Source organism: Salmo trutta, chromosome 8, assembly GCF_901001165.1.
Source record: "Salmo trutta chromosome 8, fSalTru1.1, whole genome shotgun sequence".
Lineage (NCBI taxonomy): Eukaryota > Metazoa > Chordata > Actinopteri > Salmoniformes > Salmonidae > Salmo > Salmo trutta.
This window is the reverse complement of record NC_042964.1, coordinates 7,059,695-7,086,718: the sequence shown is the minus strand read 5'-3', so window position 1 is coordinate 7,086,718 and position 27,024 is coordinate 7,059,695. Positions and strand designations below refer to the sequence as shown.

At 45.3% G+C, this 27,024-nt stretch overlaps 2 protein-coding genes across 2 annotated transcripts; both read left to right on the top strand.

Moving 5' to 3' along the window:
* Nucleotides 1-8,281: 8,281 nt before the first annotated feature.
* Nucleotides 8,282-9,764, top strand: LOC115199211 (macrophage mannose receptor 1-like). Its single transcript, XM_029761840.1, has 4 exons — nt 8,282-8,323; nt 8,418-8,555; nt 8,780-9,151; nt 9,349-9,764. The coding sequence occupies exons 2-4, from the start codon at nt 8,519-8,521 to the stop codon at nt 9,762-9,764; spliced, it is 825 nt and encodes a 274-aa protein (XP_029617700.1). The 5' UTR covers nt 8,282-8,323; nt 8,418-8,518.
* A 3,643-nt stretch (nt 9,765-13,407) lies between these two features.
* On the top strand, nt 13,408-24,568 carry LOC115198105 (macrophage mannose receptor 1-like). Its single transcript, XM_029759789.1, has 6 exons — nt 13,408-13,461; nt 13,852-13,890; nt 21,592-21,960; nt 22,162-22,518; nt 22,628-22,752; nt 23,164-24,568. The coding sequence occupies exons 2-5, from the start codon at nt 13,854-13,856 to the stop codon at nt 22,702-22,704; spliced, it is 840 nt and encodes a 279-aa protein (XP_029615649.1). The 5' UTR covers nt 13,408-13,461; nt 13,852-13,853; the 3' UTR covers nt 22,705-22,752; nt 23,164-24,568.
* Nucleotides 24,569-27,024: the final 2,456 nt, after the last annotated feature.

Below are 27,024 nucleotides of genomic sequence, written 5' to 3'. Positions count from 1 at the left end.
CTCTGTTATGTTGGATGTTACCTGACAAAAACACTTATATGGTTTCTTATTTGGAGGTTATTATGTATCTGACAATACACCGTTTAATCAGATTCAAATTCAATCAATTCCTGTGTTTTGTTTGTAGTTTTGATGTCCTCTAAATAATTGCTCAGTAATTGGTCACCCAAAAGTGTTACATTATCTTTTAATTCTGTCCTTTTCAGGTTTAGTCAGATTCAGCTGCTGTCTGAATTTCTTACTCGTTTATTTCATTAGTGACTTAAGAAAAGTGTTTTTCCCATCTCTTCCCTGTGAGGGCAGCCCATATCTAGTGAGGGCAGCCCGTATCTAGTGAGGGCAGCCCGTATCTAGTGAGGGCAGCCCGTATCTAGTGAGGGCAGCCCGTATCTAGTGAGGGCAGCCCGTATCTAGTGAGGGCAGCCCGTATCTAGTGAGGGCAGCCCGTATCAGACCTCACTTTGTCTGAAATAAGACCATCTTTTCCCAGCACACATGCCCACGTTGGGGTGATTCACCTTTGCTCAGCATCTCCATATTGGCCCCAGGGCAGGTGGCCCCAAGGGCAGTCTTCACTTGGTCTGAAATAAGCCCACTCTTTTGGATTGACTTCCTGTTACATTGTATCACAAAAACAACCAAGTTGTTGCTATCATATATATATACAGTAAATACTGTAACTACACTGAACAACAATATAAACGCAACATGCAGCAATTTCAAAGATTTTACTGACTTACAGTTCAAATAAGTTTTTGTACAGCACTTTGACATCAGCTGATGTAAGAAGGGCTTTATAAATAAATTTGATTTGAATTTGATTTGAAAGAAGAAAATCAGTCAATTTAAATAAATTCATTAGGCCCTAATCTTTGGATTTCACGACTCGGGAATACAGATATGTATCTATTTGTCACAGATGCCTTAAAAAAAAGGTAGGGGCATGGATCAGAAAACTAGTCAGTATCTGGTGTGACCACAATTTGGCTCAGGCAGCGAGACATATCTCCTTCACATAGTTGATCAGGTTGTTGATTGTGGCCTGTGGAATGTTGTCCCACTGCTCTTAAATGGCTGTGCGAAGTTGGTGGATATTGGTGGGAACTAGAACACACTGTTGTACACGTCGATCCAGAGCATCCCAAACATGCTCAATAGGTGACATGTCTGGTGAGTATGCAAGCCATAAAAGAACTGGGACATTTTCAGCTTCCAGGAATTGTGTACAGATCCTTGCTACTCGTGCCTGTGCATTATCATGCTGAAACATGAGGTGTTGGCGGTAGATGAATGGCATGACAATGGGCCTCCAGGATCTCATCACAGTATTGCCATAGATAAAATGCAATTGTGTTCATTGTCCTAGCTTACATTTACATTACATTTAAGTCATTTAGCAGATGCTCTTATCCAGAGCGACTTACAAATTGGTGCATTCACCTTATGATATCCAGTGGAACAACCACTTTACAATAGTGCATCTAAATCTTTTAGGGGGTGGGTTAGAAGGGGGGTTAGAAGGATTACTTTATCCTATCCCAGGTATTCCTTAAAGAGGTGGGGTTTCAGGTGTCTCCGGAAGGTGGTGATTGACTCCGCTGTCCTGGCGTTGTGAGGGAGCTTGTTCCACCATTGGGGTGCCAGAGCAGCGAACAGTTTTGACTGGGCTGAGCGGGAACTGTGCTTCCTCAGAGGTAGGGAGGCGAGCAGGCCAGAGGTGGATGAACGCAGTGCCCTTGTTTGGGTGTAGGGCCTGATCAGAGCCTGAAGGTACGGAGGTGCCGTTCCCCTCACAGCTCCGTAGGCAAGCACCATGGACTTGTAGTGGATGCGAGCTTCAACTGAAAGCCAGTGGAGAGAGCGGAGGAGCGGGGTGACGTGAGAGAACTTGGGAAGGTTGAACACCAGACGGGCTGCGGCGTTCTGGATGAGTTGTAGGGGTTTAATGGCACAGGCAGGGAGCCCAGCCAACAGCGAGTTGCAGTAATCCAGACGGGAGATGACAAGTGCCTGGACTAGGACCTGCGCCGCTTCCTGTGTGAGGCAGGGTCGTACTCTGCGAATGTTGTAGAGCATGAACCTACAGGATCGGGTCACCGCCTTGATGTTAGTGGAGAACGACAGGGTGTTGTCCAGGGTCACGCCGAGGTTCTTAGCACTCTGGGAGGAGGACACAAGGGAGTTGTCAACCGTGATGGTGAGATCATGGAACGGGCAGTCCTTCCCCGGGAGGAAGAGCAGCTCCGTCTTGCCGAGGTTCAGCTTGAGGTGGTGATCCATCATCCACACTGATATGTCTGCCAGACATGCAGAGATGCGATTTGCCACCTGGTTATCAGAAGGGGGAAAGGAGAAGATTAATTGTGTGTCGTCTGCATAGCAATGATAGGAGAGACCATGTGAGGATATGACAGAGCCAAGTGACTTGGTGTATAGTGAGAATAGGAGAGGGCCTAGAACAGAGCCCTGGGGGACACCAGTGGTGAGAGCACGTGGTGCGGAGACAGATTCTCGCCACGCCACCTGGTAGGAGCGACCTGTCAGGTAGGACGCAATCCAAGCGTGGGCCGCGCCGGAGATGCCCAGCTCGGAGAGGGTGGAGAGGAGGATCTGATGGTTCACAGCTTATGCCTGCTCATGCCATAACCCCACCGCCACCATGGAGCACTCTGTCCACAAAAATGACATCAGGGAACCGCTTGCCTCCGCTACACCAACACGCTGTCTGCCATTTGCCCGGTACAGTTTAAACCGGGATTCATCCGTGAAAAGCATCCCTCTCCAGCGTACCAGTGGCCATCGAAGGTGAGCATTTGCCAACTGAGATTGGTTACGACGCCGAACTGCAGTGAAGTTGATACCCTGGTGAGGACGAAGAGCATGAAGATGAGCTTACCTGAGATTGTTTCTGACAGTTTGTGTAGAAATTCTTCAGTTCTGCCAACTACAGTTTCATCAGCTGTCCAGATGACTGGTGTCAGTGTAACCGATGTGAAATGGCTAGTTAGTTAGCGGTGGTGCGCGCTAATAGCGTTTCAATCAGTGACGTCACCCACTCTGAGACCTGAAGTGGTTGTTCCCCTTGCAACGGGGCCGCGGCTTTTGTGGCGCGATGGGTAACGATGCTTCGTGGGTGTCAGTTGTTGATGTGTGCAAGGGTCCCTGGTTCGAGCCCAGGTTGGGGCGAAGAGAGGGACGGAACCTACACCGTTACATTGATGCTGTTGACCCGGATCATTGGTTGCTGCGGAAAAGGAGGAGGTCAAAATGGGGGTGAGTGTAACCGATGTGAAATGGCTAGTTAGTGGTGGTGCGCGCTAATAGCGTTTCAATCAGTGACGTCACTCGCTCTGAGACCTGAAGTGATTGTTCCCTTTGCGTTGCAAGGGCCGTGGCTTTTGTGGCGCGATGGGTAACGATGCTTCGTGGGTGTCAGTTGTTGATGTGTGCAAGGGTCCCTGGTTCAAGCCCAGGTTGGGGCGAGGAGAGGGACGGAGCCTACACTGTTACATCAGACGATCCCGCAGGTGAAGAAGCCGGATGTGGAAGTTCTGGGTTGGCATGGTTACACATGGTCAATGGTTGTGAGGCCGGTTGGACGTACTGCCAAATTCTCTTAAACTATGTTGGAGGCGGCTTATGGTAGAGAAAATAACATTCAATTCTCTGGCAACAGCGCTGGTGGACATTCCTGCAGTCAGCATGCCAATTGCACGCTCCCTTAAACTTCAGACGTCTGTGGCATTGTGTTGTGTGATAAAACTGCACATTTTAGAGTAGCTTTTTATTGTCCCGAGCATAAGGTGCGCCTGTGTAATGATCATGCTGTTTGATCAGTTTCTTGATATGCCACACCTGTCAGTTGGATGGATTTCTGTTTGGTACCGGAGTGCCAAGTCTAGGTCCAAAAGGTTACTTAACAGCTTTTACCCCCAAGCCATAATACTGTTGAACAATTCATCAAATGGCCACCAGGACTATGTACATTGACACCCCCGCCCCCTTTGTTTTTACACTGCTGCTACTCGCTGTTTATTATCTATGCATAGTCACTTTACCCCTACCTACATGTACAAACTACCCCGACTAACCTGTACCCCCACACATTGATTCGGTACCGGTACCCCCTGTATGTGACCTCGGTATTGTTATTTTATTTAGTTACTTTTGTTTTATTTAATAAATATTTTCTTAACTCTTTCTTGAACTACATTGTAGGTTAAGGGCTTGTAAGTAAGCATTTCACATGTAGGCTTGGTGTGGGGTAGCCTGTGTTGGGCTTGGTGTGGGCTAGCCTGTGTTGGGCTGGTTAGGGCTTGTGGGCAAATACCCACATGGGGCTAATGGTGTCATGTTTGCTGGTAGTCTCTCTGGTGAGAGAGAGGTTTCTGTTCTTCCTTAAACTATTCCGTTTCTGTAAATGGCATGGGATCAGGAATAGAGTTTTCATTTTCATCCCAAACCAGACGGGCTCAGACCGGGCAGGGCCTGCATTTCTGAGTATTGAATGGGGCCAGGCAGGTTTTGAGCTTGAACAAAGAACAACAGAGCAATGCTACAGTATGTCACTAAAGCCACGTTAGCATACAGTTGCTTAGCATACACAAATGACAAACAAAGTAGCCTTCCACCACCTTCCATGCTATGTCACAACCACAGTACAAAGCCACCTTCTGTAGACAACATCTGTGTAGGTGCAAGGAGTCACTAGGCTCTCTGGTGAGAGAGAGGTGTTCCTTCTTACCTTAAATTATTCATTTTCTGTAAATGGCTTGGAATCATGAATAAATGCCATCTCACTGGTTGCCCATGGTAAAATAAAGCACATTGGACTGAAAAAGAAAGTTGACATGAATAAGACTTTTCAGGAGGATTTAGGGGATGTCTTGGAAGTTTTTAATGTACAAGCACCTAAATGATTGTCTTGTTAGTTTTGTTGATATCCAACATGGTGGCCCACTGTCTGGCTTGGAACTGTGTCGAAAGAGCCTTTTCCATCTCCTTAGAAAAACCTCATAGACACTCACATGCAAACGCACACATGAAGGCTGACAGACTGGCAGGCCAGCAGGCAAACACATGTGCATACACGCACGCACACACAAACACACAATCTGAAAAGCTTAATTGTGGCCTGCACAATAGGGAGGTGTCTTCATCATTTAGTAATAAAGCAGAATCAAAGGAAGAGATGGGAAATACACTTTTCTTAACTTTTCAGGGCTATGTGGGCCGCTACGTGGGACACAGCCAGTGAAATATCAGGGTGGCAAATTCAAAAACAACAAAATGTCATAATTCAACTTTCTCAAACATACAACTATTTTACACCATTTTAAAGATACACTTCTCCTTGATGTAACCACATAGCCCTATTTCAAAAAGGCTTTACAGCGAAAGCAAAACATTAGATTATGTTAGGAGAGTACATAGACAACAATAATCACACAGCCATTTTCCAAGCAAGGACGTGTCAATAAAACCCAAAACACAGCTAAATGAAGCACTAACCTTTGACGATCTTCATCAGATGACACTCCTAGGACATTATGTTACACAATACATGTATGTTTTGTTCGATAAAGTTCATATTTTTCTCAAAAAACAGCATTTTACATTGGCGCGTGACGTTCAGAAAATGTATTCCCAAGAAAACGGTGTATGAGCACATCAATTAACAAAAATACTCATCGTAAACGTTGACAAAATATATAAGAATTATTTAAAGAATTATAGATAGACTACTCCTGGATTTAAAATAGCTTTACGGAGAAAGCACATTTTTCAATATTCTGAGTACATAGCTCAGCCATCACAGCGAGCTCTACAGACACCCACGTCTTTCTGAGAGAGATGGAGAAAAAAAGAGAGGGAGAACACAGAGAGAGGGACAGATGAAGAGAGCGTGAAAGGGATGGAGAGGGTCCTAATTAAAGAGGCACCAGACGAGAGAGAAAGAAAGAGAGAGAGAGGGAGATAGATGGAGGGATGGAGAGGGTCCTAATTAAAGAGGGACCAGACGAGAGAGAAAGAAAAAGAGAGAGAGAGAGATGGGGGGATGGAGAGGGTCCTAATTAAAGAGGGACCAGACGAGAGAGAAAGAAAGAGAGAGAGAGAGATGGGAGGATGGAGAGGGTCCTAATTAAAGAGGGACCAGACGAGAGAGAAAGAAAGAGAGAGAGAGGGAGAGAGATGGGGGGATGGAGAGAGAGCATATTTCATCATTACAGTTAGAGTGGGTTATGATATTTACTGCTAATTTAAAGGAAGTAGTGCTGGTCAGGGGAGCTGGTTTTGATATTTACTGTTGGTTATGATATTTACTGTTGGGTTATGATATTTACTGTTGGGTTATGATATTTACTGTTGGGTTATGATATTTACTGTTGGTTATGTTATTTACTGTTGGGTTATGATATTTACTGTTGGGTTATGATATTTACTGTTGGGTTATGATATTTACTGCTGGGTTATGATATTTACTGTTGGGTTATGATATTTACTGTTGGTTATGATATTTACTGTTGGGTTATGATATTTACTGTTGGGTTATGATATTTACTGTTGGTTATGATATTTACTGTTGGGTTATGATATTTACTGTTGGGTTATGATATTTACTGTTGGTTATGATATTTACTGTTGGGTTATGATATTTACTGCTGCGTTATGATATTTACTGTTGGGTTATGATATTTACTGTTGGGTTATGATATTTACTGCTGGGTTATGATATTTACTGCTGGTTATGATATTTACTGTTGGTGTAGGGCCAGTAACCAAAAGGTTGCTGGATTGAATCCCCGAGTTGAAATGGTAAAACTATGTAGTTCTGCCCCTGAACAAGGCAGTTAACCCACTGTACCCCGGGTAGGCCGTCATTGTAAATAAGAATTTCTTCTTAATTGACTTGCCCAGTTAAATAAAGGTTAAACAAAAAAATACCAGACAAACAAGTGATAACTGCAGTTCCGTTTACTTGTTTCTCTACCAAGCTAGCCTCCGTTCTCCTCTATTTCCCCACAGCTGGGCCCTTGGAACATAGTAAAATAACAGGATGAGCTGAAGAACTGTGCTCACTTCTCAGAGGCTCTTTGTCTTTTGCCGTGTGGCTAGGTTACTCATTGGAAACAATACAGGTGTATCTGTTCCTCAAGTTTATCTCTGTCCCATGTCCTTGACAACACGCCTAGACCAGCACCTAGACCAGCTATGGGGAGTGAACATGGAAGAGATGAACCATCCTTTTTCAGAAGAAGAAATGTCTCTACTATTGTTAAGGATATGAATTGTTAACTATTAATATTAAACAAACCAGGTAAATACGTGATTTTTCTCTCACAACAGACCATATCCGGAGGTGGTTCGGGGAACCATGCCTGAAACCTGGAGACTTGAGTCAGCTTCCCAAGCTTATGGTTGACACTAGTTACAATAGCTACATTCCAAATGGTCTATATCATCGAAATTCAAAAAACTAAAATTTTCTTTTTGGTCTTAATTGTCCAATTCCCACATGATGAAATCAAGGAGGGAACGTGGATCTGTCTCCGTCGGTCCGTCCGTTTGTACGTTAGTCACACGCGATATCTCAGACAGTAATAGCTTTGACAAAACTTGGGTGAATGACGCATCTTGCCAAAGAGATCTGGCGTTTTAAAAAAGTACACTGATTGTCGCGAGGCCAGAGCTGTAGTAATTAAATGAAATGTGTTAGTCAAGTGATATCTCAATGGGCCCAAAGGGGGGGCGACATGTTTACTGTTGCCTTGTTTAAGGTTAAGGTTAGGCATAAGGTTGGCAGCGTGGTTAAGGTTAGGGTTAAAATCTGATTTTAATAAGAGAAATGATAGAAATTGGCAGGGTTTATGACTGTGGCTGTGGTAACTGGTGACAATCCGAGCTTGTGCCATGGCTCAGTGGGCTAATACAGTTTTGAGGTGAGCTGACGACCCAGGTTCTGTTGGTACTGTGACTAATTAGAATACATTTATTTTCATGAATTCTTCCTTCAAAAAAACTGTTTCTAAACTTTGACAAAACGCACAGCTGGTGTCCCTGGCTTTGTCCAACCCTGTTGCCATAGTGATAGATGTTACGTGCCACATGTTTGTTTGAGTAAGATAATAACTTTATGAGAATGTCTACTCCTTTTTGCATACCCCTATTTGGAAACAAAGAATATGAAAAACAAATTCAAATCAATGGGTATCAGTTTAAGATGTATTTAGGGCCAAGCAATGGGGGGACAGACACACAGAAGGAGAGAGAGCTGGAGAGAGCAAGATAGACGGAGCGAGACAGAGTTTCCTACAAACAATAGGTGAGGCCATTTATAAAATGTATAATAATTTTAGCATTAATATTGAGAAATGTATGTAACCCAGTTTCTTCCAATCATTCTGGTTACATTTCAGATGTAATGGTACATTTTCAAACCTCTTGGAACACAACTCTAAACTGAGTGTAGGAGTCTCTGTTCAATACTTTAATCATATTTCCTTTGAATTTCACACTGATGGAAGCTTCTTTGTACCTCACCCTCCTAATCTCAGGTCAGTTCAAGATGTGTGTGTGTGTGTGTGTGTGTGTGTGTGTGTGTGTGTGTGTGTGTGTGTGTGTGTGTGTGTGTGTGTGTGTGTGTGTGTGTGTGTGTGTGTACGTATGTGTTTGGTTGCCCAATTTGGTGTACAAAGTGCAAAGGTGCATAGATGAGTGTGGTTGGGGGTGAACGGTTGCTGGATAAAATGTCTGTCATGAATCATTATTCACTTCACAGGATTCTACACACCTTCCTCATGTCTTCATCAGTATCACTCCATTACCAACTCTATGACCTGGACTGAAGCCCAGAGTTACTGCAGAGAGAAATACACTGATCTGGCTACAGTAGATGACATGGAGGACCTGAACAGGCTGATTACCAGTGTCAATGATTATAAATTATGGTACTGGATCGGACTGAAGAAGGGAGACTCAATGAAGTGGCACTGGTCCCTGTCAGACAGATGTTTCTACAGAGAGGCGGAGACTGAGTTCAGAAACTGGGACACTGGGACACCCCAAAATGGTGGCTGTGCTTTAATGAGTACAGCTGGGCTGTGGAACAACGCCTCCTGTGATGACCAGCATCACTTCATCTGTTATGATGGTGAGTGTTTACATACTAATGATGAAGCCTGTTCTAAGTGCTGGGGCTGCCATTGAGCTGAAACAGACTAATGTTAGATTTAAGTTGACATTCAGTTATTGATCTGTTATCAAATCAATGACAACATGTACTATAGATGATCAGTAGATGATATTTCACTGGATATTTGTATTGATTATTAAATTTGACTTTTGCAGGAAAACAAGACACCAACCTAACATACGTCTTAATTCAGGAAAACAAGACCTGGATAGATGCTCAGAGTTACTGCAGACAGCATCACACAGACCTGGTCAGTGTGAGGAACCAGACTGAGAACACAGAGATAGATCAGAAGATATCACTGAGGGGACTTCCTGTGTGGATCGGTCTGTTTCAAGACTCCTGGATATGGTCAGACCAGAGTGACTCCTCATTCAGAAACTGGTGGTCAGGATGGCTTTCAACAGATCAGAGATACAACTGCACTATGGTGCATTCTAATCCTTCTTCTCCAAATCATGCTAAATTGAGAAATTATCCCTGTGAGAACACCTTTCCTTTCATCTGCTATGGTAAGTTACCGTATTCTCCACCTAAACAACCTGATATTATCATGACAGGAGAACTCTAATGTTGCCGCCATGATTAACTACTGCCATTGTGGGATTTTATTCTCTTCTTGGCATAGCTGTGGAGACCACAACTGCCCCCCTGCCCACACCCACAACAACGACTACCCCCCTGCCCACAACTAACCCCCTGCCCACAACCACAACTACCCCCCTGCCCACAACCACGACTACCCCCCTGCCCAAAACCACGACTACCCCCCTGCCCAAAACCACGACTACCCCCCTGCCCACACCCACAACCACGACTACCCCCCTGCCCACACCCACAACCACGACTACCCCCCTGCCCACCACCACGACTACCCCCCTGCCCACAACCACGACTACCCCCCTGCCCACAACCACGACTACCCCCCTGCCCAAAACCACGACTACCCCCCTGCCCACAACAACGACTACCCCCCTGCCCACAACTACCCCCCTGCCCACGACCACGACTACCCCCCTGCCCACCACCACCACTACCCCCCTGCCCACAACCACGACTACCCCCCTGCCCACAACCACGACTACCCCCCTGCCCAAAACCACGACTACCCCCCTGCCCACAACCACGACTACCCCCCTGCCCACAACCATGACTACCCCCCTGCCCACGACCACGACTACCCCCCCGATTATACACCAGACTGCCTCCCCGACCCCTGAGAAACCTCAACTGAAGAGACAGGTGGTGAGAGTGAAGATGACACCAAAGGATCAATATCTGAACATCAGAGATCTTGCTGTTCAGGACGCCATCTTAAAAGAGGTCAGTTTCCCCCTGTTCATGAAGAACCAACTCATTAATGATACAAACTGTACAGACCTCTTTTCTGGTCTGGATAAATGTATTTTGTGGATGACCTCCTCTCTGGTCTGGGTTCTAGTCTGTTGTGGCTGACCTCCTCTCTGATCTGGGTTCTAGTCTGTTGTGGCTGACCTCTCTGGTCTGGGTTCTAGTCCATTGTGGATTACTTTTTCTCCTGGCTGTGACCCCACTCTCAGAAGGTGTCTCAGGGAGAGTGGGATATTGAAAAACACATTTCCAATTCACACACTTGTCCATGTGTTAAATTGTTACAACTGCTCCTGCTCTTTCCCCCTGGCGCTCGAGGGCGCTAGTATCCCCAACATTACGCACTCCTGCCATCCCCCATCACGAGAAATCAGCGATTATTGGACTCACCTGGACTCAATCACATCTGTCATCTCCCCTATATCTGTCTGTTCCCCTGCTCTGTTCCCTGCTTCAGCATTGATTGTCGTCTGTCTTTGTATACCAGTGTGCTGACGCTGTTCCTGTCTTTTTCCATGTTTGTTCCCAATTAAATGTTGACTCCCGGTACCTGCTTCTCGACTCCAGCGTCGGTCCTTACAGAAATAGGACAAATATAAGCCTCATCTCCTCATAGAGTCAAAGGGTTGAAGTGAAGAACGTCTCAGTATAGCAGGAAGAAATGGTAGTTGTAGATCTTCAGGATTACTAATACAGAGTGAAATATTGTGGGTTTCTGTATATGTGTGTTTCTCCAGATAAGGAACAAGCTGAAGGAGCAGGGGTTACCTGCAGACACCAAAGTGATGTGGAAAAAGCAGCCTGATGGGAAGGTCTTCCACAAGGAGGAAGAGGGGTCTCCCAAGACAGAAGAGGAGGAGAAGAAGATGAAGAAGATGAAGAAGAGGATGATGACAAAGAGAGAACTCTAATTATGTTAAATGTTCTCCTTGCATGTATCTTTTTATTTACATTAATAATCTGTACTGGTCCAGATTTATATTGTTTTTTCATATATACTATTGTTTTATCATTTATTATTATTGTTTTATCATTTCTGAATTTAGTTTAATTGTATATTAGTATTGTTTTATCATAGGATGTGATCTTAAGTTACAAATCTTTAACATTGTTCATTGTTTGAATCTCTTTTGTTAGTTTATATATTAGAACCTAGTTTTTCTTCAACTGTAGACTTGATGGTTCATTTGGAATGTTAATAAATAACATGATGTGTGATAGTGAGAGATGCTCTTTATCCTCAGTCATTATAGACACTATTCAGACTTGAGATCTGATCACTGGAATTTATGTGCATTGACATGAATGACTCAGGTGAAAGTCCCAATTGCAAGCACAGATCTCATGTCAGATTACCATTTCAACAGCTCTGTATTTCTGTATTGGACGTTAATTTAGATTTCAAGAAATAATCTCTAATTTATCAACAAGTTTTTATATTTATTAAAACAGACATTTATTATGACCAAATAAAGGTTTAAAATGTTGTAGGGTGTGTTTGTTATATATGGTTCATATTTCATTTATATGTTAGTCATTAAGACCCATCACAACCACCAAACAGGTGTCAACTGTAACCATGACCTGCTGACCAATGGTTTGCATTTGAAAAAGACTGAAGTTTTGCATTAATTTACTGTCAATGACAGAGGAGAGAGAGAGAGAGGGCAGAACACCCAATGACAGAGGAGAGTGAGGTTAGAGAACCCAATGACAGATTAGAGGGAGGGCAGAGAACCTAATGACAGAGGAGAGGGAGAAAAAAAACACAATGACAGAGGAGATGGAGGTCAGAGAACCCAATGACAGAGGAGAGGGAGGTCAGAGAACCCAATGACAGAGGAGAGGGAGGTCAGAGCACCCAATGACAGAGGAGAGGGAGGTCAGAGCACCCAATGACAGAGGAGAGGGAGGTCAGAGAACCCAATGACAGAGGAGAGGGAGGTCAGAGAACCCAATGACAGAGGATAGGGGAGTCAGAGAACCCAATGACAGAGGAGAGGGAGGTCAGAGAACCCAATGACAGAGGAGAGGGAGGTCAGAAAACCCAATGCAGAGTTGTTTATTTAGACTCTGAGTGGACAAAGCATCAGGACCACCTGCTCTCTCCATGACAGTTACCAGTCATTCACCAGTCAGCAGATATACACCCAACTGATAATGAGGGATGAGATGGAACAAGCTATTTGGAGTGGAGATCCACTACCAGCCAACTTGACACAACTGTGGGAAGCGTTGGCGTCAACTTGGGCCATCGTCCTTGTGGAACTCTATTGATACCTTGTATCACTCTCAATTCAGGCCTCACTCACTGACCTGAACAATTCTAGAAATTACACAACCCTTTGATTTTCAGGAGTTGGGTCCTTTTTGGTACAATGAGTCAATTTCTGGGCAATATGTCTGTCTAGAGGAGTGGGTTATCTCCTTTGGATCAACAGAACCATCATATGAACATGTTCTGTTTAGCCTCTCTAACTGTTTCCTTCTCTGGCTCTGTCCAATCCCTTATCCAGTGGGATGAATGTCAGGTCAAAGTTTTATTTGTTTTGAGATGAATAACAAATTCAAGCAAATGAGGAGCAGTATAAGGTTTAAATATGGACAAACATGGGATGACAGACACACAGTAGGAGAGACAGAAAGGGGAGAGCGTTAGATAGAGAGAGAGAGACAGAGAGAGACAGAGAGAGAGAGACAGAGAGAGAGAGACAGAGAGAGACAGAGAGAGAGAGACAGAGAGAGAGACAGAGAGAGAGAGACAGAGAGAGACAGAGAGAGAGAGACAGAGAGAGAGAGACAGAGAGAGACAGAGAGAGAGAGACAGAGAGAGACAGAGAGAGAGAGACAGAGAGAGAGAGACAGAGAGAGAGAGACAGAGAGAGAGCGAGAGTAAGAGAGTTTTCTTCAAACAACAGGTGAGGCCATTTTGGATTGTAGATATTTCATATTTCATACATATTTCATACGTATTTTAACGAAGAGAAATGTTTATTATATTTATAAGAGTTTTTTTTTCCCAGTTTGAAGGTTCCAGTGTAGAATAATCAACCATGTGTTCTAACTCTCTGGAAACGTTATGTTGAGGTTTTTCACCACTACCCACTTCCAATACTTTAGAAACCTAACCTAACAATCACTGATTGTTCCTGTCTCTGAACAGGTGATAACCCTCTATGTGGGGAGCATTATCTTTACCTGTCCTGTCAAGTCATATCAGTAAAGAAGGAGAAAGACAGTTTGCATTGGTAAAGTGTTGCAGCCTTGAAGTGCATTCATTTTAATCATATATCCTTTAAATTTCACAGTGATGGAAACGTTGTGGTATCTCACCCTGCTAATCTCAGGTCAGTTTACTGTGTGTGTGTCTCAGCAATACGTCCTTGCTAATCGGATCCATATTATCCCCAAGACATTGGCCCAGTGCTGGCAGCTCATATCTGATGAGGACAGCCTTCACTGTTCCTGAAATTAGCCCACTCTTTGGATCGGCTGTCCGTATTGGGTCATTTGGTCCCCAAAATGATCTCGATGACCACCTTATGGCAATTTATTAGTTATATCTCTTATGACAGGTATTTATTTATATATCATTTATTTAGCACAAGTTAAATGAGGTATTGCTAAAGTAATGAGTAAATTGTAATATTTATGAGCCCTAATTTCTGTTCGGTGTTTTCACATATTTGTGGGTGGCAGGTAGCCTAGTGGTTAGAGCGTTGGGCCAGTAGCCAAAAGGTTGGCGGACTGAATCCCCGAGCTGACAAGGTCAAAATCTGTCGTTCTGCCCCTGGTAGTTAACCCACTGTTCCTAGGCCATCATTGTAAAAATGAAATTGTTCTTAACTGGCTTGCGTAGTTAAGTAAAAATAAAACAAATGTGGTCCTGTTTAAAATAGCTGATCTCAGTCCTGTTTAAAGTGAACTGGTGTAAAAGAGAGCAACATAACTCAGTTCTCTTTGTATTCACTCTGCCCCTGGATTTGAATGAGGACTCAACTCTTTTGCTTGTTCACTTCACCTATTTTGTGGACAGTCCTCTTTCCATTCACACTTCTGTGTTTAGAAAGGAATCAAGATCTTTTCCCAACATTCACTCAATGCACCCTGGGATTTTACAATATGCAGGACAAGCCATTCAATCAGAATGTGTTATCAGACAGCTAGATAAACAGACTTACATTTTGTAAGATAGTAGATACAGACATAATAATTGTAATCAGAAGATAATATTAACATGTACTGTACATTTCATTGCTAACAGTATACATAGCAATAGAATAACTGGAAAATAACTGCAGAATAAATAAGGGTTTATTTGAAAATTGTACACCCAAGCTAGTGTACTGTCCCTTTAAGAGCTTGTCCCATTAAGAGCTGGAAGAGATGTTGTACCCTATGGTGTGATGTCACCAAATAGTGTAAGGGTCCTGTGTGTAGCTGGTGTAGAGTGTCAGGCGCAGGATAGCAGACAAATATACAAAGGAACAAACCGACCCCACAAAGACGGACCGAAATACAACAAACAATCACCAACAAACACAACATGGGGAACAGAGGGTTAAAATAATAAACAATTAATTGGTTGGGTGAAGCCAGGTGTGTAAGACAAAGACAAAGACAGAACGAATGGAAAATGAAAAGTGGATCGGCGGTGGCTGGAAAGCCGGTGACGTCGAACACCGAATGCCACCCGAACAAGGAGAGGGACCGACCTCGGCGGAAGTTGTGACAGTACCCCCCCTTGACGCGCGGCTCCAGCAGCGCGCCGACACCGACCTCGGGGACGACCCGGAGGACGAGGCGCAGGGTCATCCGGATGGAGACGATGGAAATCCCGTAGCAACGAAGGGTCCAGGACGCCCTCCACCGGCATCCAGCATCTCACCTCGAGTCCAGGATGGCTTGAACAGCATACGCTGGGGCCTCCTCGATGTCCAGAGGGGGCGGAGGAACCTCCCGCACCTCAGCTTCATGGAGTGGACCAGCCACCACCGGCCTGATGAGAGACACATGGAACGGGGGATTAATACAATAATCTGGGGGAAGCTGTAACCTGTAGCATACCATGTTCAGTCTCCTCAGGTCTTTAAATGGCCCCACAAACCGCAGACCCAGCTTCCGGCAGGGCAGGCGGAGGGGCAGGTTTCGGGTCGAGAGCTAGACCACCGGAGCCTCGCTGCGGTGGCTGTCAGCGCTCGCTTTTTGCCGCCTCACGGCCCATTGTAGGTGCACATGGGCGGCGTCCCAGGTCTCCTCCGAGCGCTTAAACCATTCGTCCACCGCAGGTTCTTCGATCTGGCTCTAATGCCAAGGTGCCAGGATTGGCTGATACCCCATTACGCACTGGAAAGGAGAGAGGTTAGTGGAGGAGTGGCGGAGTGAGTTTTGGACCATCTCTGCCCAGGCCATGAACGCCGCCCACTCCGCCAGCCGGTCCTGGCAATATGACCGCAGAGACCTACCCACATCCTGGTTTACTCTCTCCACCTGTCCGTTACTCTCGGGGTGAAAACCTGAGGTGAGGCTGACCGAGACCCCCAGACGTTCCATGAATGCTCTCCAGAACCTGGACGTGAACTAGGGAACCCGATCAGAAACTATCAGTCTGAAGGGCCTCCGCAGTCTGAAGGGCCTTAGGGAGACCGTGCAAAGGGAGGAGACGGCGGGACTTAGAAAACTGATACACAACGACCAGGATCGTGGTGTTGCCCTGTGAGGGAGAAAGATCCGTCAGGAAGTCCACCGACAGGTGCGACCATGGCCATTGTGGAACAGGTAGGGGTTGTAATTTCCCTCTGGGCAGGTGCCTGGGAGCCTTGCACTGGGCAAACACCGAGCAGGAGGAAACATAAACCCTCATGTCCTTGGCCAAGGTGGGCCAACAGTACTTCCCAATAAGGCAACGCACTGTCCGACCGATGCCAGGATGACCAGAGGAGGGTCACGTATGGGCCCAATCGATCAAACGGTCGCGGACAGCAGACGGAACGTACAGGCGCCCAGCTTGACACTGGGGGGAGTGGGCTCTGTGCGTAACGCCCGCTCGATGTTTGGTGGCGTGCCCGAGCGCTGAGAGAGCACGGCTCCTATCCCAGCCTTGGACGCATCCACCTCCACTATGAACGCCAAAGAGGGATCCGGATGAGCCAGCATGGGAGCCGAGGTAAACAGAGCCTTCAGGTTAGCAAAAGCCCTGTTCGCCTCAGCCAAGCCACTGCAGCCGCACTGGTCCCCCCTTCAGCAGTGAGGTAATGGGAGCTGCTACCTGACCAAAACCACGGATGAACCTCCGGTAATAGTTGGCAAACCCTACAAACCACTGCACTTCCTTTACCGTGGAGGGAGTCGGCCAATTATGCACGGCTGAAATGCGGTCACTCTCCATCTCCACCCCTGACGTGGAAATGCGGTACCCTAGGAAGGAGACGGACTGTTGGAAGAACAGACATTTCTCAGCCTTGACGTACAGGTCATGCTCCAACAGTCGACAAAGCACCCTGCGCACCAGGACACATGCTTGGTGCGTGTAGCGGAGTATATCAGAATGTCGTCGATATACACCACTACCCCCTGCCCGTGCAGGTCCTGGAAAATCTCATCAACAAAGGCCTGGAAGACTGATGGAGCATTCATCAACCCGTACAGCAAGTCGAGGTACTCATAGTCCCCTGAGGTGGTACTAAATGTCGTCTTCCACTCGTCCCCCTCCCGGATACGCACCAGGTTGTAAGCGCTCCTGAGATCCAATTTTGTGAAGAAACACGCCCCGTGCATTGACTCGATCGAACTGGCAATGAGAGGCAGTGGGTAGCTATACCTCACAGTGATCTGATTGATACCTCGATAGTCAATACATGGGCGCAGACCCGATCCTTCTTCTTCACAAAAAAGAAACTCGAGGAGGCAGGTGTAGTGGAGGGCCGAATGTATCCCTGCCCCAGGGTTTTGGAGACGCATGTTTCCATAGCCACCGTCTCCTCCTGTGACAGAGGATACACGTGACTCCTGGGAAGTGCTGCGTCTACCTGGAGATTTATCACACAATCCCCCCGTCGATGAGGTGGTAATTTAGTCACCCTCTTCTTACAGAAGGCGAGAGCCAAATCGCCATATTCTGAGGGGATGCGCACGGTGGAGACCTGGTCTGGACTTTCCACCGTAGTCGCACCGATGGAAAACCCCACATACCTCTCTGAGCACTCTCATGACCACCCATTGAGAGCCCTCTGTTGCCACGAAAGAGTGGGGTTATGACAGGCCAACCAGGGTAAGCCCAGCAATAAGGAAGAGACTGATTCTCTGCTTATGACCATCCTGTGTAACCATGTCTAGTGGAGCGGTGGCCTCCCTAATCAGTCCTGACCCTAATGGTCGACTATCTAGGGCGTGCACAGGGAAGGTCATATCCACAGGAACAAGGGGAATGCCTAAACTTTGGGCAAATGATTGGTCAATAAAATTCCCAGCTGCGCCTGAATCTACTAGCTCTTTATGCTGGGAATACGGGGAAAACTCAGGAAATGAAATAAACACATACATGTGAGCAACAGGGGGCTCTGGGTGAGCCTGGTGCCACCTCACCTGGGGTGCCACGACAGTGCCCTGCCTGCTGCCTCGATTCCCTGAGGAACCCCCCCAGCACCGACCAGCAGTGTGCCCTCTGCGGCCACAGATGGTGCAGGGAATGGCCCCTCCTCTGGTCGCCCTAAGTGCAGCACCTCCCAGCTCCATGGGCGTCGGAGCGGAGGTGCTGGGGGATGAAACTGACACGCCCTAGTCCGGACGTCCGCGGGCAATCAGCAGCTTGTCCAGCCGCATGGACAGGTCCACCAGCTGGTCCAATGTGAGGGTGGTGTCTTGGCAGGCCAACTCCCGATGGCCCACTCCAGGGCTTTGCCTAAGAAGCAGGAGACGAGGGCGGACACGCTCTCACACCCCGAAGGAGCCGGGTGCTTGGTCGCCAGGTAGAGCTCCAGCTGGAGTAGAAACACCTGGCATCCGGCAGCCGTCCCGCTGGGACCAGGTGAAGGAGGGGTGGACAGTGAGACCGGCTGTAGTGGAGCTGGTGGAGGTGCTGGAAAGCCTCCTCCTCTCTCCCAACGATCCATCGTCTGCAGCACGCGATCCATGGCAGTGCCCAGACATTGTAACATGGTTGCGTGCTGCTGATCGCGCTCCTCCACTGCTCCGCTCCTGCTGACTTCATTCTTCGGTCGGTGATTCTGTAAGGGTCCTGTGTGTAGCTGGTGTAGGTAGCCAGGTGCAGGACAGCAGATATGAGTAATCAACGTTCTTTTACTCAAAAAGACAAATATATAAAGGAACATACCGAGCCCACAAAGACGGACCGAATTAACACAAACAATCACCAACAAACACAACATGGGGAACAGAGGGTTAAATAATAAACAAGTTGGTTGTGTGAAACCAGGTGTGTAATACGAAGACAGAACAAATGGAAAATGAAAAGTGGATCGGCGGTGGCTGAATCGGCGGAAGTCATGACAAATAGGTTGTCATCTTACGCTATTCAAACCCCACAATCAATAAACAGTTGATGATCCTCTCTTAGCCCTTAGATCACACACTGCAAAAGAAATAATCTGAACTAAAAACTCCACACATTTTGGAATATCTGTGCATCCTGGACAATCTCTAATCAATATTCAAAAACAGCAACATTTTCCTGTGAACCTGCACATCATCATCTTCTATTGTTTGTGGCACCAATGTAAGGGGATATGTAGTAGCCTAGTGTGAGGGGTTATGTCAGTAGTCTAGTGTGAGGGGATATGTAGTACGATAGTGTGAGGAGTTATGTAGTAGCCTAGTGTGAGGGGTTACGTAGTAGTCTAGTGTGAGGGGTTATGTAGTAGTCTAGTGTGAGGGGTTATGTCAGTAGTCTAGTGTCAGGGGTTATGTCAGTAGTCTAGTGTGAGGGGTTATGTCAGTAGTCTTGTGTGAGGGGTTATGTCAGTAGTCTAGTGTCAGGGGTTATGTCAGTAGTCTAGTGTGAGGGGTTATGTCAGTAGTCTAGTGTCAGGGGTTATGTCAGTAGTCTAGTGTGAGGGGTTATGTCAGTAGTCTTGTGTGAGGGGTTATGTCAGTAGTCTAGTGTCAGGGGTTATGTCAGTAGTCTAGTGTGAGGGGTTATGACAAGGGAAACAGTGTTACAGTAGTCTAGTGTGAGGGGTTATGTCAGTAGTCTAGTGTGAGGGGTTATGTAGTAGTCTAGTGTGAGGGGTTATGTCAGTAGTCTAGTGTGAGGGGTTATGTCAGTAGTCTAGTGTGATGGGTTATGACAAGGGAAACAGTGTTGCAGTAGCCTAGTGTGAGGGGTTATGTCAGTAGTCTAGTGTGAGGGGTTATGTCAGTAGTCTAGTGTGAGGGGTTATGTCTGTAGTCTAGTGTGAGGGGTTATGACAAGGGAAACAGTGTTGCAGTAGTCTAGTGTGAGGGGTTATGTCAGTAGTCTGGTGTGAGGGGTTATGTCAGTAGTCTAGTGTGAGGGGTTATGTCAGTAGTCTAGTGTGAGGGGTTATGTCAGGAGTCTAGTGTGAGGGGTTATGACAAGGGTAACAGTGTTGCAGTAGTCTAGTGTGAGGGGTTATGTCAGTAGTCTAGTGTGAGGGGTTATGTCAGTAGTCTAGTGTGAGGGGTTATTTCAGTAGTTTAGTGTGAGGGGTTATGTCAGTAGTCTAGTGTAAGGGGTTATTTCAGTAGTCTAGTGTGAGGAATTATGTCAGTAGTCTAGTGTGAGATGTTATGTCAGTAGTCTAGTGTGAGGGCTTATGTCAGGAGTCTAGTGTGAGGGGTTATGACAGTAGTCTAGTGTGAGGGGTTATGTCAGTAGTCTAGTGTGAGGGCTTATGTCAGTAGTCTAGTGTGAGGGCTTATGTCAGGAGTCTAGTGTGAGGGGTTATGACAGTAGTCTAGTGTGAGGGGTTATGACAGTAGTCTAGTGTGAGGGTTATGTAGTAGTCTAGTATGAGGGGTTATGTCAGTAGTCTAGTGTGAGGGGTTATGTAGTAGTCTAGTGTGAGGGGTTATGTCAGTAGTCTAGTGTGGGGGTTATGTCAGTAGTCTAGTGTGAGGGGTTATGTCAGTAGTCTAGTATGAGGGGTTATGTCAGTAGTCTAGTGTGAGGTGTTATGTCAGTAGTCTAGTGTGAGGGGTTATGTCAGGAGTCTAGTGTGAGGGGTTATGACAGTAGTCTAATGTGAGGGGTTATGTAGTAGTCTAGTGTGAGGGGTTATGTAATAGTCTAGTGTGAGGGGTTATGTCAGTAGACTAGTGTGAGGGGTTATGTCAGTAGTCAAGTGTGAGGGGTTATGTCAGTAGACTAGCGTGTGGTGCAGGAATAATGACAAGCCAACCTGGGGATCTTTGTGTTCACATTTCCCTAAAAAAGTGAAACCGGACGCGGAATTTCAGCAAACCAAACTCAGACCACATCAGTTTGGTTTGCGTCCGCGCTCTCTTGAGGGTTCTGAATTCCTTTGAAGTGTTCACACTGTACACAAAATTGTGCGAACCACACTGAGTTCACAAAAATGATCTGAAAGGGACCAAGTGCTTAAACACCCTTATTTATCTAATGTGTTACATTACACCTTAAAGACAACCATTGTTGCTGCTGTCATTCACATAGATGTTGCTGCTGAGCTTTGACTGGGCTAGTCCTTGTTGGGAAGGTGTGAGCTTTGACCGGGCTGGCCCTTGTTGGGAAGGTGTGAGCTTTGACTGGGCTAGCCCTTGTTGGAAAGGTGTGAGCTTTGACTGGGCTAGCCCTTGTTGGGAAGGTGTGGACTTTCTTTGGGCTTGCTGTGGGCTAGCCCATGCCCACCTTGCCCACTGAATACCCACGCAGGACAGGTGTGGTCTTGTACGCTGGGTATGTGTGTGTGTGTGTTTAGGGATGCAGTTTGTGTCTGTGTGTTTGCACACCTGGGTGTATAACATGTGCAGAGATACATAGGTCGTGTGGTTGGGGGTGAGAAGTTGATGGAGAGAATGTAACTCATTAATCATTAATCTGTTAACAGGGTTCTACACACCTTCCTTATGTCTTCATCAGTATCACTTCATTACCAACAATATGACCTGGACTGATGCCCAGAGTTACTGCAGAGCACATTACACCGATCTGGCTACAGTAGATGACATGGAGGACCTGAACAGGCTGATTACCAGTGTCAGTAGTTATAATTGGTTCTGGATCGGACTGAAGAAGGGAGACTCCATGAAGTGGCACTGGTCTCTGGCAGACAGACGTTTCTACAGAGAGGGGGAGACTGAGTTCAGAAACTGGGACACTGGGACACCCCAAAATGGTAACTGTGCTTTTATGAGTACATCTGGGCTGTGGAGCAACGCCTCCTGTGATGACCAGCATCACTTCATCTGTTATGATGGTGAGTTTTTACATACTAATGATGAAGCCTGTTCTAAGTGCTAGGGCTGCCATTGAGTTGAAACATAGACTCATGATAGCTTTAAGTTGTTAATCAGTTATTGATCTGTTATTAAATCAATGAGAACATGTACTATATAGATGATCACAAGATTATGTTTCATTGGATCTTTGTATTGATTATTACATTTGACTTTTGCAGGAAAACAAGGCACCAACCTAACATACGTCTTAATTCAGGAGAACAAGACCTGGATAGATGCTCAGAGTTACTGCAGACAGAATCACACAGACCTGGTCAGTGTGAGGAACCAGACTGAGAACACAGAGATAGAGAAGAAGATATCACTGAGGGGACTTCTTGTGTGGATCGGTCTGTTTCTAGACTCCTGGATATGGTCAGACCAGAGTGACTCCTCATTCAGAAACTGGTTGCCAGGATATCCTACAATATATCAGGGATACAACTGCACTCTGGTGTCTTCTGTTCCTAATGATATTTATTATTCTAAATGGATGAATTATCCCTGTGAGTTAACTCATTCTTTCATCTGCTATGGTAAGTTAACATATTCTCCTCCTGATCTACATGATATTATGATGACAGGAGAACTCTAATGTTGCCCCATGATTCACTACTGTCATTGTGGGATTGTATTATCTTGTAGACCCAGCTGTGGAGACCCCTGAGAAACTCCAACTGAACAGACAGGTGGTGAGAATGAAGATGATGCCAAAGGATTAACATCTGAACCTCAGTGATCCTGCTGTTCAGGATGCCATTTTACAAGAGGTGAGTTTCACCCTGTTCATGAAGAACCAACTTAGCAATGATACCAACTGTACAGACCTCCTCTCTGGTCTGGGTCCTAGTCTGTTGTGGATGTCCTCCTCTCTGGTCTGGGTCCTAGTCTGTTGTGGATGACCTCCTCTCTGGCCTGGGTCCTAGTCTGTTGTGGATGACATTCTCTCCTGCAGTGACCAAACTCTCTGAGGGTGTTTCAAGGAGAGTGGGTATGCCAAAATACATTTCCAAACTTGAACGTGTGTGAAGTAGGACAAATAACAGCATCATCTCCTCATAGAGTCAAAGGTTTGAAGTTAATAATGTCTCAGTATAGCAGGAAGGAATGGTAGTTCTAGATCTTTAGAATGACTATTAGAGTGAAATATTGTGGGTTTCTGTATGTGTGTGTTTCTCCAGATAAAGAACAAGCTGAAGGAGCAGGGGTTACCTGCAGACACCAAAGTGACGTGGAAAAAGCAGCCTGATGGGAAGGTCTTCCACAAGGAGGAAGAGGGGTCTCCCAAGACAGAAGAGGAGGAGGAGAAGATGAAGAGAATGATGACAAAGCGTGAACTCTAATTATGTAAAAATGTTCTCCTAACATTTCTCTTTCTATTTACATTAATAATCTGTACTGAGATGTATTTTCTGAACCTAATTAAATGTATTTTATTAAGTAAATTGTTTAATTATAAACATTAATAGTGTTTTATCATGATATGTTTTATTGATCATTTTCTTGACTTGGTTGCTTTTTTACAGGGTGTGTTCTCAAGATTGACTTTTAACACATCATGTCTGTAAATGAGTTATCTGTAGTTATGTTGATATACAGTGCTGTGAAAAAGTATTTGCCTCCTTTCTAATTTTCTCAACTTTTACATATTTTTGATGCTGAATGTTTTCTGATCTTCAAAGAAAACAGAATATTAGATGAATGGAAACTGAGTGAACAAATAACAACAATTACATACTTATTTAATTTATTTCACAAACAAAGTTATGTAACACCCAATGTTCCTGTGTTAAAAAGTAAATTCAGGGACATTTGTGGGTCTTTAAGCATGAACTGCTCGTTTCAAGTCCTGCCACAACTCAAATGGGATTATTATGTCTGGATTTTAACTAGGTCATCACAAAAGTTCAAATGTGTTGCTTTTTAATCATTTTCATGTAGACTTGATTGTGTGTTTTGGATCAATGTCTTGCTGCATGAACCACCTGCGATTCAGCATCAGCTCATAGACAGGCCTGACATTCCCCTGTAGAATTATCTGATACAGAGCAGAATTCATGGTTCCTTCTATAAAGGCAAGTCGTCCAGGTCCTGAGGCAGCAAAGCATCCTCAGACCATCACACTGCCACCACCATGCTTGACCGTTGGTATAGGGTTTTTACTACTGTGGTTTTCGCCAGGCATAATGGGACCCATGTCATCCAAAAAGTTTTGACTCACTTTTGACTCATCTGTCCATAAAACATTCTTCCAAGAGTCTGGATGATCATCTATGTGCTTCCAGGTGCATTTTGGTTAACTTTAGACAACATTTTTGACTAGATGGGTCCCATTATCTCTGATGAAAACCAAACTGAATTATAAAAATTTGGCAAAAATAGAGAAAATCAGAAAGGGGGCAAATACTTTTTCACAGCACTGTAAGTATCAATGTGTTTTTCTAATTGGAATGTAACTTTCTTTAATTGAAAATATATTTAGACCATAGTTTACATACTGCATAGCCAATGTAGTCTCAGCATGTTTTTTATTGGTTAATGAAGATGTCTTTTCTGATGATCAAATAAATACTTGTTGCAGATTCACAGGTCTAGAGTTGTGATTCTTCAAGTTTCAACTTTATATTATTTTAATGTTTATGCGACACATTTTACCTTAGTGATAAAGACAGCTAGACATAATGTGTAATCAACTCCTCTCTTCAGGACTCTGATACACTGGTACCAGTTAGAACTATGTCCTGCTGACCAGAGATTTAGTTACGTTTTACATAACTTCCTCAAATTAGACAGAGGGGAACTTTACCACATCAAGCCAGACCCAGGATATTTCCTGGAACACACAATGATGTGACATCAGTAATGAACCTGGTCTCAGATCTGTTTGTGGCCTCTTGCCAACTGTCATGTGTGTTGTGGTGCTGTGTGGCTCAGTTTGTAGAGCATGGTGCTTTCAACACCAGGATTGTTGGTTTGTTTCCCCTGAGGCCGCCAATATGGAAAATGTATGCTTGAGCACTTTTGGATGAAAAGTTATATTATATTTTATATTATGGTCTGCAGTGCATTGGGAAAGTATTCAGGCCACTTAACTTTTTCCACATTTTGCTACTTTACAGCCTTATACTATAATGTATTAAATTGTTTATTTCCCCTCATCAATCTACACACAATACCACATAATGACAAAGAAAATACAGGTTTTACAATTTTTTGCAAATGTATTACAAATAAAAATGGAAATATTAGATTTACATAAGTATTCAGACACTTTACTCAGTACTTTGTTCAAGCACCTTTAGCAGTGATTACAGCCTTGAGTCTTCTTGGTATGATGCTACAACCTTGGCACACCTGTATTTGGGGAGTTTCTCCCATTCTTCTCTGCAGATCCTCTAAAAGCTCTGTCAGGTTGGACGGAAGTGTCGCTGCACAAATATTTCACGTCTCTCCATAGATGTTTGATCGGTTTGAAGTCCGGCATCTGGCTCGGCCACTCAAGGACATTCAGAGACTTGTCCCGAAGCCTCTCCTGCGTTGTCTTGGCTGTCTGCTTAGGGATGTTGACCTGTTGGAAGATGAACTTTCTCCCCAGTCTGAGGTCTTGAGAGCTCTGGAGCAGGTTTTCATTAAGGATCTTTCTGTACTTTGCTCCGTTCATCTTTCCCTCGATCCTGACTAGTCTCTCACAGTCCCTGCCATTGAAAAACATCCACACAGCATGATGCTGCCACAACCGTGCTTCAACTTAGGTATGATGACAGGCTTCCTCCAGACGTGACGGTTGGCATTCAAGCCAAAGAGCTCAATCTTGGTTTCATCAGACCAGATAATCTTTTTTCTCATTGTCTGAGAGTCTTTATGTTCCTTTTGGCAAACTTCAAGCATGCTGTCATGTGCCTTTTACAGAGGGGTGGCTTCCGTCTGGCCACTCTACCGTAAAGGCCTGATTCGTGGAGTGCTGCAGAGATGGTTGTCCTTCTGGAATTTTCTCCCATCTCCACAGAGGAACTCTAGAGTTCTGTCAGAGTGACCATCGGGTTCTTGGTCACCTCGCTGACCAAGGCCCTTCTCCCCCGATTGCTCAGTTTTGCCCGGTGGCCAGCTCTAGGAAGAGTCTTGGTGGTTCCAAACTTCTTCCATTTAAGAATATTGGAGGCCACTGTGTTCTTGGGGACTGTCACGGTTGTCGTTGGGAAAGGAGGACCAAAATGCAGCAGGAATGTGGATGCTCATCTTTACGTTCATTTTTAATAAAGGTGAACACCAAAATAACAAAAGAACGAACTCACGATCAACGAAACAGTCTTGTAAGGCTTACTCACGCTAAACAAGAAACAGGCAAAACAAGAAACAATCTCCCACCAAAATACAAACCCAAACACACCCTAATATATAGGACTCTCAATCAAAGGCAAAGAGACAACATCTGCCTTCAATTGAGAGTCCCAACCCCAATTAAGTACACATAGAAACAGATTAACTAGACAAAACATAGAAATACATGAATATGACACAGTGCCCAAAAACCCCGGAATACATAAATCAAATGCCCTTCTACAACAACCCCCACCCCGAACCACATTAAACAAATACCCTCTGCCACGTCCTGACCAAACTACAATAACAATTAACCCTTATACTGGTCAGGACGTGACAGTACCCCCCCCCCCCCCCTAAAGGTGCAGACCCTGGACGCACCTCCTAAATAAACAAAACCCCCCCAAAAAAAAAATCCCCCTAAACTAAAGGGAGGGAAGGGAGGGTGGCTGCAGTCACCGACGGCACTTGTGCTACACCCCCCCCTCCCCAACCCACCTATGCAGGTGGTGGTTCAGGCTCCGGCCTACTGTCCTCCAGAATGCCGACCGACTTAATCCGATTCGGGCCGTAGGCAGACACCCCTCGTTCCAGATCGTAGGCTGACCACCTCATTTCCACACTGTAGGCAGACTCAATCATTAGACAGTTAATCACTTTAAGTTCTGAATTGTCAGGCTTACTCAGTTCAGGGTTGCTGCTAGACTCCCTTGGTTTCGGGT

Excerpts from the sequence above, each read along its gene's own strand:
- LOC115199211 (XM_029761840.1), top strand. The coding sequence starts at position 8,519 with ATGGAAGCTTCTTTGTACCTCACCCTCCTAATCTCAG. Across the intron at positions 8,556-8,779 it reads CCTCACCCTCCTAATCTCAG|GATTCTACACACCTTCCTCA; the intron begins GTCAGTTCAAGA and ends TTCACTTCACAG. Across the intron at positions 9,152-9,348 it reads TCACTTCATCTGTTATGATG|GAAAACAAGACACCAACCTA; the intron begins GTGAGTGTTTAC and ends TGACTTTTGCAG.
- LOC115198105 (XM_029759789.1), top strand. The coding sequence starts at position 13,854 with ATGGAAACGTTGTGGTATCTCACCCTGCTAATCTCAG. Across the intron at positions 21,961-22,161 it reads TCACTTCATCTGTTATGATG|GAAAACAAGGCACCAACCTA; the intron begins GTGAGTTTTTAC and ends TGACTTTTGCAG. Across the intron at positions 22,519-22,627 it reads TCATTCTTTCATCTGCTATG|ACCCAGCTGTGGAGACCCCT; the intron begins GTAAGTTAACAT and ends ATTATCTTGTAG.